Source organism: Pseudonaja textilis, chromosome 4 (genome assembly GCF_049901715.1).
Source record: "Pseudonaja textilis isolate UNSWEBS1 chromosome 4, rPseTex1.2, whole genome shotgun sequence".
In the NCBI taxonomy this organism is placed as follows: domain Eukaryota; kingdom Metazoa; phylum Chordata; class Lepidosauria; order Squamata; family Elapidae; genus Pseudonaja; species Pseudonaja textilis.
This window is the reverse complement of record NC_141993.1, coordinates 39,967,920-39,981,320: the sequence shown is the minus strand read 5'-3', so window position 1 is coordinate 39,981,320 and position 13,401 is coordinate 39,967,920. Positions and strand designations below refer to the sequence as shown.

Here is a 13,401-nt window from a genome sequence, read left to right as displayed (position 1 = left end):
ATCACTAGAGATGTGCTATGTTCCTTCCTGCTCCAAACACTCTACTGTCATCCCAGTGCCAAAGAAGCCCTCCATCAAGGAACTGAATGACTACAAACCAATTGCTCTAACATTTCTAGTTATGAAAATCTTTGAAAGACTTGTGCTGTCCCACCTGAAAACCATCACAGATCTGCTGTTAGATCCCATGCGGTTTGCATGCTGAACAAATAGATCACCAGATGATGCTGTTAACATGGTTCTGCATTACATCCTACAACACCTTGAATCTCCAAATACCTACACAAGGGTCCTCTTTGTAGACTTCAGCATTCAATACCATCTTTCCAGACACTCTTCTAAGTAAATTAAACCAACTAGTGGTGCCTGAACACACTTGTAAGTGAATCATAAGCTTCCTAACAGAGAGGAAGCAGCAGGTGAATCACATCTGATACCTGTTCAATCAGCACAGGGGCCCCACAAGGCTGTGTACTTTTTCCACTTCTCTTCTCCCTATATACCAATGACTGCATCTCAAATGATCCATCTGTTAAAATACTGAAGTTTGCTGATGACACAACAGTGATTGGTCTCATTCGCAACAACAACGAATCTGCACACAGACAGGAGGTTATACAACTTGCCTCGTGGTGTAACCAGACTGATCTGGAACTGAACACACTCAAAACCATAGAAATGGTTGTAGACTTTAGAAGAAACCCTCCTGTACTACCACCTCTTACAACACTAGACAACACCATATGAACCATAGAGACCTTCAAATTTGTAGGTTCTACTATATCACATGATCTAAAATGGACCTCTAAAATGGATATCAAAAAGTCATCAAAAAAGCACAACAATTGAATGTTCTTTCTGCGCCAACTCAGGAAGCTCAAGCTGCCGAAGGAGCTGCTGATCCAGTTCTAAAGAGGAATGACTGAGTCTGTCATCTGCATCTCTATAACTGTCTGATTTGGTCCTGCAACCCAACAGGACAGACACAGACTTCAGAGAGTAATTAGGAATGCAGAAAAAACAATTACTACCCACCTGCCTTCAATCAAGGACCTTTATATTGCACGAGTCAAAAAGAGGGCTGTGAAAATATTTACAGACCCTTCACATCCCGGACATAAACTATTGCAACTCCTTCATTCAAAATGACGCTATAGAGCATTGCACACCAAAACAAACTAGATACAAGAACAGTTTTTACCCGAAAGCCATCACTCTGCTAAACAAATAATTCCCTCAACCCTGTTCAACTATTACAAAGTCTGTTCACCTTGTCATCGCTTCTTATCACCCATCCCCTCCCACTTGTGACTGTATGACTGTAACTTTGTCGCTGAGATACTTACGATTTATATTGACTGTCTCCTAGTATGATTGATTGCTTATTGTACCCTATGACTATCATTAAGTGTCGTTCCTTATGATTCTCAACTCCTGACGAATGTATCTTTTCTTTTATGTATACTGAGAGTATTTACACCAAGACAAATTCTTTGTGTGTCCCATTACACTTGGCCAATAAACTATTCTATTCTATTCTATTCTATTCTATTCTATTCTATTCTATTCTATTCTATTCTATTACAACATTGGCCTTCTGCACAAGAAGCTGGATATTGTACACTGTTAAAATATCTCTACCAAAAAGTCAGAGAAATATGGTCAAGGTCAAATATAGATAGAAACTCCCCAAGTAACCATAAGAATAAACACCCATATACTGCAGTACTGAAGAGTTTTCATCTGAAGAGAACTTTGCAGTGTGGTTTTTATTAACTTATTATTATTAAATCCATCTTTGTACTGTCACATAGCCCAGGGGTCTCCAACTCTGGCAACTTTAAGCCTGGAGGACTTCGACTCCCAGAATTCTGGGAGTCGAAGCCCTCCAGGCTTAAAGTTGCCAAGGTTGGAGATCCCTGACATAGTCTGTATAAAGTATCCATTTATAAAACAAAGAACTAAACAGAAAAGAGCTGGAATTGAAAAAAAGCCATTGTTTCTTTAGAACATTTTAAAAAATGCTTGCTGTGGTCCGTTCTCCGATCAGAAAAAGCTATTAACTTCCATACCTCTTGTGCAAAGGTTTCTGCCTTCTTCCGTAAGTTTTTTTCCAGCTCAAAGTTGTCTTGGAGTTCTTCATACTCTTCTACTGCTAGTACAGACACTATGTGGAATGAAAAGGAAGAGGACAAGGAAGAAGGGCAGATGGTTGCAGCAGCAGTGGTGAAACAAAATACAACCATGAAATACGCCATGAAACAAGATTATTTAAAGTGTAGCAATATGGCTGTAAGGAAGATATTTTCTTCTTTTCTGCTACAGTGTTTGAAATGTTGTAATTAATTACATAAGCAACTAGACATATGTACTAAAGTGGTAGGTGTACATCAGTGGAGACAGCTCTGCTACAAGGAAGGAGGGACAATCTTTGACTACCTGCAAACTGCTCTCTTCAAGCTTAGAAAGTGAGACTGAAAAATGAAGTTGAAAAATGACTATAGAAATAATTGTATTTAAGGTAAAGGGGAAAACACTGTACCTTCCATGGCAAATTAAGACAGAAGACGTGGTCCAGTGATGTCAGAGACAACTATTAACAGATACTTAAAACAGTACAAAAAGGGGGGGATGCTTTTCTTAGCTCATCTACATAACCTTCTTCCTAAAATATCACGATGGTCTGTTTACCATGTCTGGAAGGAAGTCTCACACAACAAACTTTGATTTTGGGGCCAACCTGTCATTAGAGCCAGGTCGGAAAAAACCACACAATGTATCTGTATGTTATACTGGAATTTGCCAATTCAATACAGTTGTGAGGCAGACTCAGCTGAAGATGGAAAGATTTATCCCACTCATTTCAAATAGTTCATACTAGCTTATCCATTCTGTATGCCTGGAGCAGAGAGAAAGGGGGCTTTCTCCACTGCACCTCTGGGTACTAGTCCTGCATGAGAAGCATTCCTGGCTCACTGCAAAGAAAAAGGCCTACTGCCTCAAGGAACCTCATGACCAAGCTGACCCAGCAAGATAAGAGAAGGAGGGATAAATGTAGTTCCATTGCACAGATGACCACATGGGAGGAAGAAAGAGAAAGTAATCATAGGAAGAAGAGGCTCTGGAACCCAACCTTTCAATTCCCACAGACTCAATAAAGTGTTATTCACAGTATTGAAATGAAACCTTTGTGAAAGACTAGGGCACCTACATGCATGATTGCAGAGAATAACCTTTTATTTCTCTTTTTAACTGGAGGAATAAAGTCTCCTGGATTTATCATGAAGTATGCAAAATAATGGCATATGCTATTAATTCTGAACACTTTGGCATTATAACTCTTCCAAAATCATTAAATGTTAACAAACTTATTTAAGCCTAATGAATTAATCTGTATATAGTTTTAGTTTAATCATTAGCTCATTAAATCATTCAGTAACCTGAATACTAGTCATCATAGAATTCAGATTGTATTTACCACTTCAGTTATAAGTAAGTATTGATGGGATTATTTAATGGGGGAATAGAATATTTTATGATCCAACTGCCAAGGTTATAAATATATCAAGGTCTTCAAAGGACATCAAGTAGCAATTAGCACATTAAACCGTCCTCATGTTGCTTGTTTTGAGTCTTACAGTTCTTGAATAAGTTCTAATAGAGAGTGACAATCTGACTGTCTGAGATTCTTACAGCTCCTAGCATACTTCATGAGGTAGGGTCTAGAAGATTATTGTTTTTTTCATCCCAACATGTGGCAGCAAGTTCCATGAAATCACAAGAAACGATAGGAGATAAAATATGTGATTATACTATACATAGTATGATCTGATATGGGTATATAGAAACATCTGCAGTGATACAAAGTTTCTTCCAGGCAATCAGGGGAACTGTTATAAATTGACATCATTCTGTTTATACTGTCATCATGCAAATAGTGCAATAATGCAGTTCATTTTAGAAGTATACCTGAAAATATGAGTATGTGCAGAAGGTAGTCGAGAGTACCTCATATACAGTTCTATCTAAATCAATTGCATTGTTGCCAAAGATTTATGAAGAGGTATGGGAGAAAACAATCAATCTTGCCACTATTCCCCAATGTTAAATTCACAACTGGAAATGATTGGCATGTGGGGGGGTGGATAAAAGCATATAGGCTGGTCAGCAATGCAAATCCTTCTGGACCTTGGTTTATACTGGTCATAGAAGAGTTCATGAAGATCCTTCACTCTTCATATTTCTGTCCCCATTCTTGCTTGCTTGTATAAATGTACACTAGCCTTCATGGATTTGATAATATCTTGTACAGGCAGTCTTCAATTTATTACCATTATTTGGACTGGATTTTCAGTCACAAAGAGATGCTATTGTTAGCAAGTCATCACATGACCAGACCAGATTTTACAGCTATTTTTACTGTTGCAGTTAAAAAAAATCCTATAGTTATTAAGAAAATCGCATGTCCATTAAACAAATTTTGCTTTCCCAGTTGACATTGTTTCTCAGAACCTGGCTAGGAAGGTTACGAATCACAATCATCTGAACGCAGGACACCACAACTGGTCATAAATGTGAGCTGGTTGCCAAGCGCCTGAATTGGTATAACATGACTTTGTCCTGTGAGTGGTGTCATAAATCACCTTTATTGGGGGTATTATAACTTTTAACCATCCTTAAACAAATTATGTTTTAGCCTAGCTATGTGTACAAAATCACACCAAGTAATTAGTTTACAGTCTGGTGTGTTGCATGTATTCTGAAATTTGTGCTTCCATGGTGATAATAAATATGGCTAAGTGTATTGTGTGAACATACACATTATTAAATTGAGTACTATACTGATAAGATTGTTTGAGGATCGGTAGAATTGCAAAGAGAGTCAGTGCTTTCTGGAAAGTGACTATTACACACCTCTAACCAAGAACAACTTTTATCTCAAGGCATGTCCCTGCACCAATTTACTATACCAAGTGAACAATTTTAAACATACAAAAGTGCATCTTGTTTTCTCTGGCATTCGCAAGAAAACAGAAAATGTAAGGATGCAATTTTCATCTTCTAGTTATAAGCTGAATCTGGTGAGAATTTGCCTGGATTTTCTGGCTGATTCTGATCAACCAACCTCTTATATGTTCTCTATAATGTAAAGATGAACAGTCAGTTTTATAGCTACAATGCTTATTACAATATCCACAAGATGTGGCAGTAACTTATTGTCCTATAATCCTTGTCTCAAACGTAGATCTAGAAGTTCTTAACAAGTGGATCAAAGCCTGAAGTGGTCATCTCACAACTGGTAGCTTCTAAGATCAGAGAGCAGGAGTGTGGAAATTTGTAATACCTCTAAATTTTATTAATTATTCACAGGTACACCTATTTATAGCATTTCCATTAAAAGCCTAAGATATGCTCTGGCTACTAGAATCTGTGCAGTAGATTCACATATCTGTCCCTGCTCTGGATCTCTGTTACATCAGTTATCTATCTGTCCATCTGTGTACTCATCAGTGCAACAACATAGCTATTAAAATATTACTATTAAGCATTCTAGACAAGCATACATACATACTTCGATTACATTTTTCCAACACCTTGTGATGGTTGTGAACTTCAGATGCTAGAACTGCATTTTGTTCCTTTAGTTTATTTATCTGAAAAACAGATGAGCCAAATGATGAGATTATCAGAAACACTAATGATGCTATGAACATTGCAAGAAGTTTTACTTTAAATCTATCAATTTTAAGTGAATAACAGCAACCAGGAAGTGTACCAATATTCTTAGTTATTTCACTGATGTATTAGTTTCTGTACCAAGTTGCAAACAACTGCTGGATTTCCAGCTAAAGAAACGATCTGAAACAACCTTTTCCCATTTACTTCCTAATATCTTTGGTCAAGATTATAGCCAAATGGTATTAAAACAGAATGCTTTAAATGCTATATTAAATGGAACCTGCCTTGTGAGGTAGCAATTAAATACTTTGCAGCTCATGGAGAGAAAACTCTTGCTGATGAAGAATTAAGATTTAGTTAGGAAGATAGCTTACAAAGGAAAAGGATATTCTTAAAATGTATAGTTTAAAATTCTTGCTTTAGCCTTGACTGGCATAATATCTACCATAAAAATCACAGCTTCTAATCTTGGCAACTGAGAATAATCTATTCTCTTATATAGTGGGTCACTTTTCATGAGATGGACGACTATATAAATTTGATTAATAAATAAATAACAAACAACCAGGTAGCAACAATCTGACCCTGTATAGGTAGTCCTTGATTTATAAAGGTTTGTTCAACAATGTTTCAAAGTTTACAATGACCTTGGAAAAGGGATTTACAACCTGTCCGCGCACTTACAACCATCACATCATCCCTTCAGTCACATAATCACAATCCGAGCACTTGGCAACCAGCTTGCAGTCATGTGACTGTGATTTTTTATCTTAACTTCCTAGACATTTTCTGACAGAAAAAAAATGACAATTAGGGAAGATGGATCAGCTTAACAACCACGTTAAAAAGAGTCCTAAACTCGCACCTGGTCACATGATGATTTGCTTTACAACCTGACTGACTTACAATGGAAAAGCCCTAGTTGTGGCCATAAGTCAAAGGTTTCTCAGCCCTCCAGCTAAAATACTTACTTCTGCTATTCCTTCTACAAATGTGCTCTTCAGGTTTTCCAGCTCAATGACGGCAGTCTTCTTCTCCTCTTGAAGTGAGATAATTTGATCTCGCAGATCTTCATTTTCAAGAACAACAGCGGCAGTTCATTTTTCATTTTAAGACAAAATGGAACAGGGTAAGTGTAGAAAAGCTGAAGAGCAAAGGCATTCACTGTTTCTTGAATTATTAAACATGCAGAGGTTTCACATGTCGATGTTCTCACAAGCAGCAATGGTTAACTAGCCCTTTAATCTGAGTTTGAGGAGTTTCATTGTGGAGATTTTCAACTCTGAAAGGGATGATATGTTCTCAACTCAGCTATACAATATCTCTCGGTTTTAGAAAAAGCTTCTTTTTTAAGGAAGACACAAAAATTATTTGCTTATTCAACAGTTCTAATAGCTGTCAGTTCTAATAGCTCATTTTCTATTATCCTATTTCATCATTCTAAATGACAGAGCCAAAAACCATAACTAGAAATCACCATGCTAATCTCTCACCTAGAGAGATTAGCATTTAAAATTAAGGTGCATACAAGTAAACAGTTGTGTGCCATTTTCCACTACAAAATAATATTAAAGTACTACATTTTAATGTAATTAAGATTTAAATATTCCCAGTTCACATAACCCTGAACAATATATAATAAGGATAAAAGTATATAAATGTTTCAGGGGAAAAAATTAAAAAATCAATATAACACACACACTCTAAACTGTACCATTCAAGCACAAGCAGCAAATCTAAACAAAAGTAATTTTAAAATTACAACTTTAAAAAAAATTGGACTTTAAAAAATAGTTTCAAATTAACCAGTATAATCACAATTATCAGAAACTGTTCATAAACATCAATTTTATAGCAGAGAAAAAGGAGTGGGTGTGACTTTTCCTAGAGTTCCTGAATAGATGCCAATACGTAGTTTAATTCAGCATGCTATAAACTGTATAGAAATTTCTTCATTAAATACATTGTTTGATATAATATCATAATCCCCTTTTTATGGAAGGCTAGCCTGCAAAAGCAGTACAGAATCTGAAACTATGAGTCTATGGACAAGGTTTGGTTTAAGTTTGTAAACGGTTTTGATTTAAGCCTGCAAAAGATTATGCTATGCTAATTAAACTAATTCAAATGGCTTCACCTCCCCTTTCTGAGTTAAAGAATCAACTGGTCCAAAACAATGCATCTGAACACTTGTCGGCCAGTCCAAAACAATGCATCTGAACTTCTGCTGTCCTACTGGTAAGTCCTATTACGTTCTTGCTGTTTCTGTTTAAGTGCTCGATGGTCTTGTTTTGATTTGTGAGCTTGTCACTTATTCTAAGCAAGCTGCTGTCGTCTTTCAACATAGGATTTCCATTAATTAGGTCCCTACATCAGGAACAGGCAGGTTCCATCTTCAGAAATGTATTTAGTGTTCTAGTTTTTTTAGGTTGGTTTGTCTGACTCCTGACACCACACCTTTCTGCAGAAGCTGGAGGCTTCATCCAAATGTTGCACAAAAATATACATTCCAATATTTTGCTGAAACAAGCTCTGTCTATTTGCCTGAATGTCATGACACAATTACAAAGGGGGCACAGTTTCATCATTTCTCTAGGGATTCCCTGTGGATGTGCCTGAATCCTATGCTTTATATCCCAAGTTAAATAATATGGAATCAAGAAACATCGGACACCATAGGAAATCCACTCTTTAGGGGGGAATGAAGTAAATTCTGTCATAAATTAGCAAAATAGCTACTATCTATCTGAATTGAACTAAGAACTGAACCTAACTACTGGACAATGAGGTCTATTTATGGGGAGTGAGGTAACTGAAACTGGGAAGTAAACAACAAAAGTCAACTTCAACATCTCTCATCATTTTTTTGGATATTATAATGAGGAAAAGAAGGGCACTTGAAAAATGCAAGCTACAATACATGTCATGCCCCTGTCGGAATGTGATTTGGAGGGGGAGGTCGAGCAGCTGACAGGGAATGGGAGTGTGGCTCCCTTGGCTGTGGAAGAAACTGGGGAAGGGCAAAGGGCAGCTGGGCAGAGCAGGGGAGAGGTAGAGCAAGAAAGAGGGAATTTGGAGGAAGACCCAGGCCCACCCCCTTTTCATCCTAGGGCATGGAGGGAAGAATGGAGAAGGGAGCAACATGAGTTGCGTGGCTTACATGGGAGGAAAGGGCCCTGATTCCCTCCATTAGCTGCAGCTGGGAACACAGTGTTTAAAAAGGGAAGCTGCGCACAGCAAAATTGTTGGGAGGAAATTGTGAATTATCTGATATCGTAGAGGCTTATCTTTGTTCCTGGCGTCTTCTCAACTGTGTGTGTTTTACTGGGCTTTCAAGTCTGCAATTCCTTCTCCTGCCCTGCCAAGTTAATTTCTGCAGGGTGGTTTGTGTGGATTTTTATTTACAGTTTGTATGTACTTTGTTTTCGGACTGAATTTCTTCCTCTTAAAGACTGTTCTTGGGAGAGTTTTTTCTCCAGCCGAAGGTAACCTGGACATTGGGGGCAAAGTTGGAGGTATTAGAGGGACATTTCTTGCTTATTTGACTGTGTTGCCTTTGTGCCACGCCCCGGATCATCACAGCATATAAATGGTATAATAGGATGCATATACAGTACACTTCTTACAGTATAATAGGCTTATTTTACTGGTGGCTTTCAGCTGAATTAGAGTTCATTTGCCATTATTCCTAGAGAGCAGAACAACTGGCCATTCTAATGAGGGATTAGAGGGGTTGAAATCCTACACATTTGGAAACCGTTAGAGTAGGGAAGGGTATCTATTACAATGAAATTGGATCTTCATGTTCACTTTTTGAAAATGCAAACCCACTCTGATCTTCAGAAAAGCACTCACCTTTTATTACCTGCTGGCACTCCATTGAGTCACAGGCTCCAGGGCTACCGTCTGTGTCCGTACACAATTCTCCATCATCAATGTTAATTTCTTCAGTAATGATGTCTGGCCCCAGTTTTGCCATATACAACATGCTGATTCTTTTCAGGGTCTTGTTCTCTTTACTCAGCTACAAAATGTCAATGACATAGTACTATGAATTCCTTATTATTATTTTTTTCCTTTTGAAGGAAAAATAAGTATGTCAGATGCCTGTAATGTCACCAAGGTGTTTGGCTGAAGAGAATAAAATTAATGGATTTTTCATTAAACACACTTAAATTAGGGAATTCCTTATCCTAGAAAGATTACTGACGCCTTCCAGCATGGCATGTAAATAATTGTGATCTATAAAACCTCTTTATTTAAGAACGCTTTCATTCTCTATTTAATACAATTTATTTCCCCAACCTATTTTATTTTGTGCTTATATTTTAGTGCTGTCTATACCAAATGATGCATGAGCAGAGAAAGAGAAGATGACAAAGGGTCATATAAATATGAGACTTGCATTTCTTGAGACATCAATTTCAATTTAATAAAACAGATATCGGCCCTTTTCAGGCTAGGGTTCTATCTGGTTATTGTGCTGTATCTGAGGAGCAAGATTCCCCTATATGGATGGGTAAGGCTATTAAAAAACTAAATGTTATTTATTTAATTTAAATGAAAGCTTAATAAAGTCACTTTCTGGATCAGGGGGTGGATTAGATCACCTCCGGGAACCTTCCAGCCCTGGATTGCTGTGCTGTTTCAAAGCAACCTCTGAAGCTGCATCTAGTGCAAGGGTCTTCAAACTTGACAGCTTTAAGACTTGTGGACTTCAACTCCCAGAATTCCTCCTCCAATCATGTTAGCTCAGGAATTCTAGGGGTTGGTCCCCAAGTCTTAAACTTGCCAAGTTAGAAGACCCTTGGTCTAGTGGCAAGGTTTGTGGTCCTTCTTTCCTCTCCCTTTTCCCTCCCTTTTTTTCTTTTTCTTTTTTTCTTTCTCTTTCTCTTTTTCCCTTCCCTCTCTTTCTTTTTCCCAGCCCTCCCTCCCTCTTTCTTTCTTTCTCTTTCTTTTTTTCTTTTGCAGCCCCCCCCACCCCATTTTGGTTTAGTGGGCCTCAGGGAAACGCTGGAAAAAGATGCCTTTTGAAGCAAGGGAAGGAGAATCAGCTGTGCTGCACGATTTAGATTAGCTAGAAAGCAAGAAATCCAACGATTTCCTGGTTTCCAGCTAATCTAAATCACGCGGCACAGCTGATGGTCACCCAGCTGATAGTCAGAATACTGGTTTGGCCGAACCGGTAGCATTTTTTACTACTGGTTTGGATGAACCGGGCCGAACCGCTAGAATACCACCACTGGCTTCATTCAAGATTCACAACCTCCATAATATGTAAATCATGAATCATGGCTCCTGAGAAATGATTTGAACTAACTTGCAAATTTTATAAAATTTTATAACTTTATAGTTTATGTTGCAAGAGAAATGGGTTAAGATGGTCAATCTTTTTTCCCTTTAGAATTATCTTGTTAGCTGCTTCAACTAAGGACATGGGAAGGAAGGGCATGTTATTACTATAACTGGAAACTCTAGCCCCTATCCAGAATTCAAGCATTTCTGATGGTCCAATAAGTACACAACAGTTCTTCCCCTCTGTAAAGATACACACTAACTTTAATCATCCATGAATATACTGTGGCTTTCCAGAGGGAATTCATAGAGTTCTAAACTTTGTACTCTAAGGCTTAAGCTCAGACAGAAACTTTTGAATGTAGGCCAGTGTTTTTGGTTATACATATTTAATTGAATCCAATGATACATGATCATCAAGTTTGTTTGGTAAGTTGTACACTTTAATGAATTAAATTACAGCTGCACATAGCAAGCCACTTTCTCATTCTTTTCCTGAGGTGGCACAGCAAATTATTTAATCTAAAGATTTTTGCTCTTTGCTTTAATATGTAGAAAGAATGATGGGTACAAAAATGAATTATAAAATCTAAGAGGAAGAAAAAAAGCAAAGAGACAAAACCTTATAACGTATACAAACAACAGCTCAATTTCTAATAACCTTGGTGACTCAGTAATATTGATCAGGGTATTTTTTTCAATAGAAACTCAGTTCATAAGTAGAAAGTACTCATATAAACAATTAAGTTTGTAAATTCGGAATAACACTGCCTTTCTGATAAAAAAAAATAACTTGTTTTGCTCTGACTCCTACTCAATAGGTAAAGGGGTTAGTGATAGCAGTGTTCCTCTATCTTAGGGGCTGCCAAAAAGAAGAGGGAGTCAAGCGATTCTCCAAAGCACCTGAGGGCAGGACAAGAAGCAATGGGTGGAAACTAATCAAGGAGAGAAGCAACTTAGAACTAAGGAGAAATTTTCGGACAGTTAGAACAATTAATCCGTGGAACAACTTTCCTCCTGAAATTGTGAATGCTCCAACACTGGAAGTTTTTAAGAAGAGATTGGACCACCGTTTGCCTAAAATGGCCTAAGCAGGGAGTTGGACTAGAAGACCTCCAAGGTCTCTTCCAACTCTGTTATTCTATGTTCTATTTTCTAAGTATAAATAGTTCTTCATACAGTAATAGATTTCAAATTCTGGGAATAACATTCAGAAACACAGTCATACTTTTAACCTATTAATTTTCCAAGTTATACTAGCAAGCGAATGAAGTAAATGAGCCTGATGTATGGCTGCACTGTAGGGAGAAAAATACCCCAAAGAAAAATTAACTGACAGCTTCTCTTGGTTGTAAAATTGGAGGCACATCGGCTACAGCTCACTGAAAAATGAAATATGTGGGTGAACATTAATGCTTATTTTCAATAAGAACAGTGCTGTTGTTGGATTTGAAACAAAAACATTTTAAAATGCAGGTTAGAAATCCAGGCATCAAGTTTTTCAAACTAAAAGCAGGGCCGTAAGGTTAGATGTTACTTCTGCACCATTTGAAATCTTGCCAAATTCTTGCTTCAAATACATTTTACTGTTCTAATTAAAACAGGTATATATTTTACTTTTTAAAATGTTTTTTAAAATTGTTTTAAAAAGCAAGGCAAAATGAAAAAGACATAGCTACACAAAAGAATTCATTTTGTGAGGAGCACAATAAAACATAACAGAGAGAGCAAAGCCAAATCAAATACTTCCATACTCTACAATCCCTTTGCATCTTTCATTTCTGTCCTTGAAAGTCCAGTCACATTAATGAAAGTTTGCTGTTTCATAACTTGTACTATTATATACACACACACAGGCTCAAAGTTATATATGAAAAATGAAAAAGTAGAAATTGAGAATGCTAACCAATCTTTAGCATATCAGCATTTGATGCCATCAGAATGCAGTGGTTCCATTATACACTAATTTGCCTAGCCTTTAAATCAGGGTAGCTGTGAGAGGAGAAGCTGCAAAAGGAACAGCTGAACTTTATATAAGCATGTCTAATGATCTTGCAACTTGGTAGGGAGGTCAGTAATTGGAATGATGTACAAAAATAGTATCTCTATCCTGTTCCATTGCACAATGCATTACACAGTGCAGGATCAGAAGCTTCTATTTCTAAGAAATAATCAAAGACTAAGAGAAGATCCTAAAGGAAAAATATTACTCTTCTTTTTTCAAAACTACATGAATTATCATAATCATGTTGAGGATGGTTAAGAAACATACAGCTTCAAGAGATTTCCTATTGGATAATTGTGCAATTTATCAAAGTGAAGTGGGACTTCGTTTAGATACAAAGAAAAGCTAGAATTTGTTTATCTATTTTTAAAATTCTCACTCAACAGGACTAAAGCAGAGATTGGTAGATGCTGTCTAATTAT

At 37.2% G+C, this 13,401-nt stretch overlaps 1 protein-coding gene across 1 annotated transcript in view; it reads right to left on the bottom strand.

The window, feature by feature from the left end:
• Positions 1–13,401, bottom strand: part of SHTN1 (shootin 1) — a 75,554-nt gene that overhangs the window by 35,750 nt on the left and 26,403 nt on the right. The window contains exons 5-8 of the mRNA XM_026704835.2: positions 9,535–9,703; positions 6,651–6,748; positions 5,573–5,654; positions 2,073–2,167 (exon numbers count right to left, since the gene is read on the bottom strand). Of these exons, the coding sequence (XP_026560620.2) occupies positions 2,073–2,167; positions 5,573–5,654; positions 6,651–6,748; positions 9,535–9,703 (444 nt within the window). The remainder of the gene's footprint in view (positions 1–2,072; positions 2,168–5,572; positions 5,655–6,650; positions 6,749–9,534; positions 9,704–13,401) is intronic.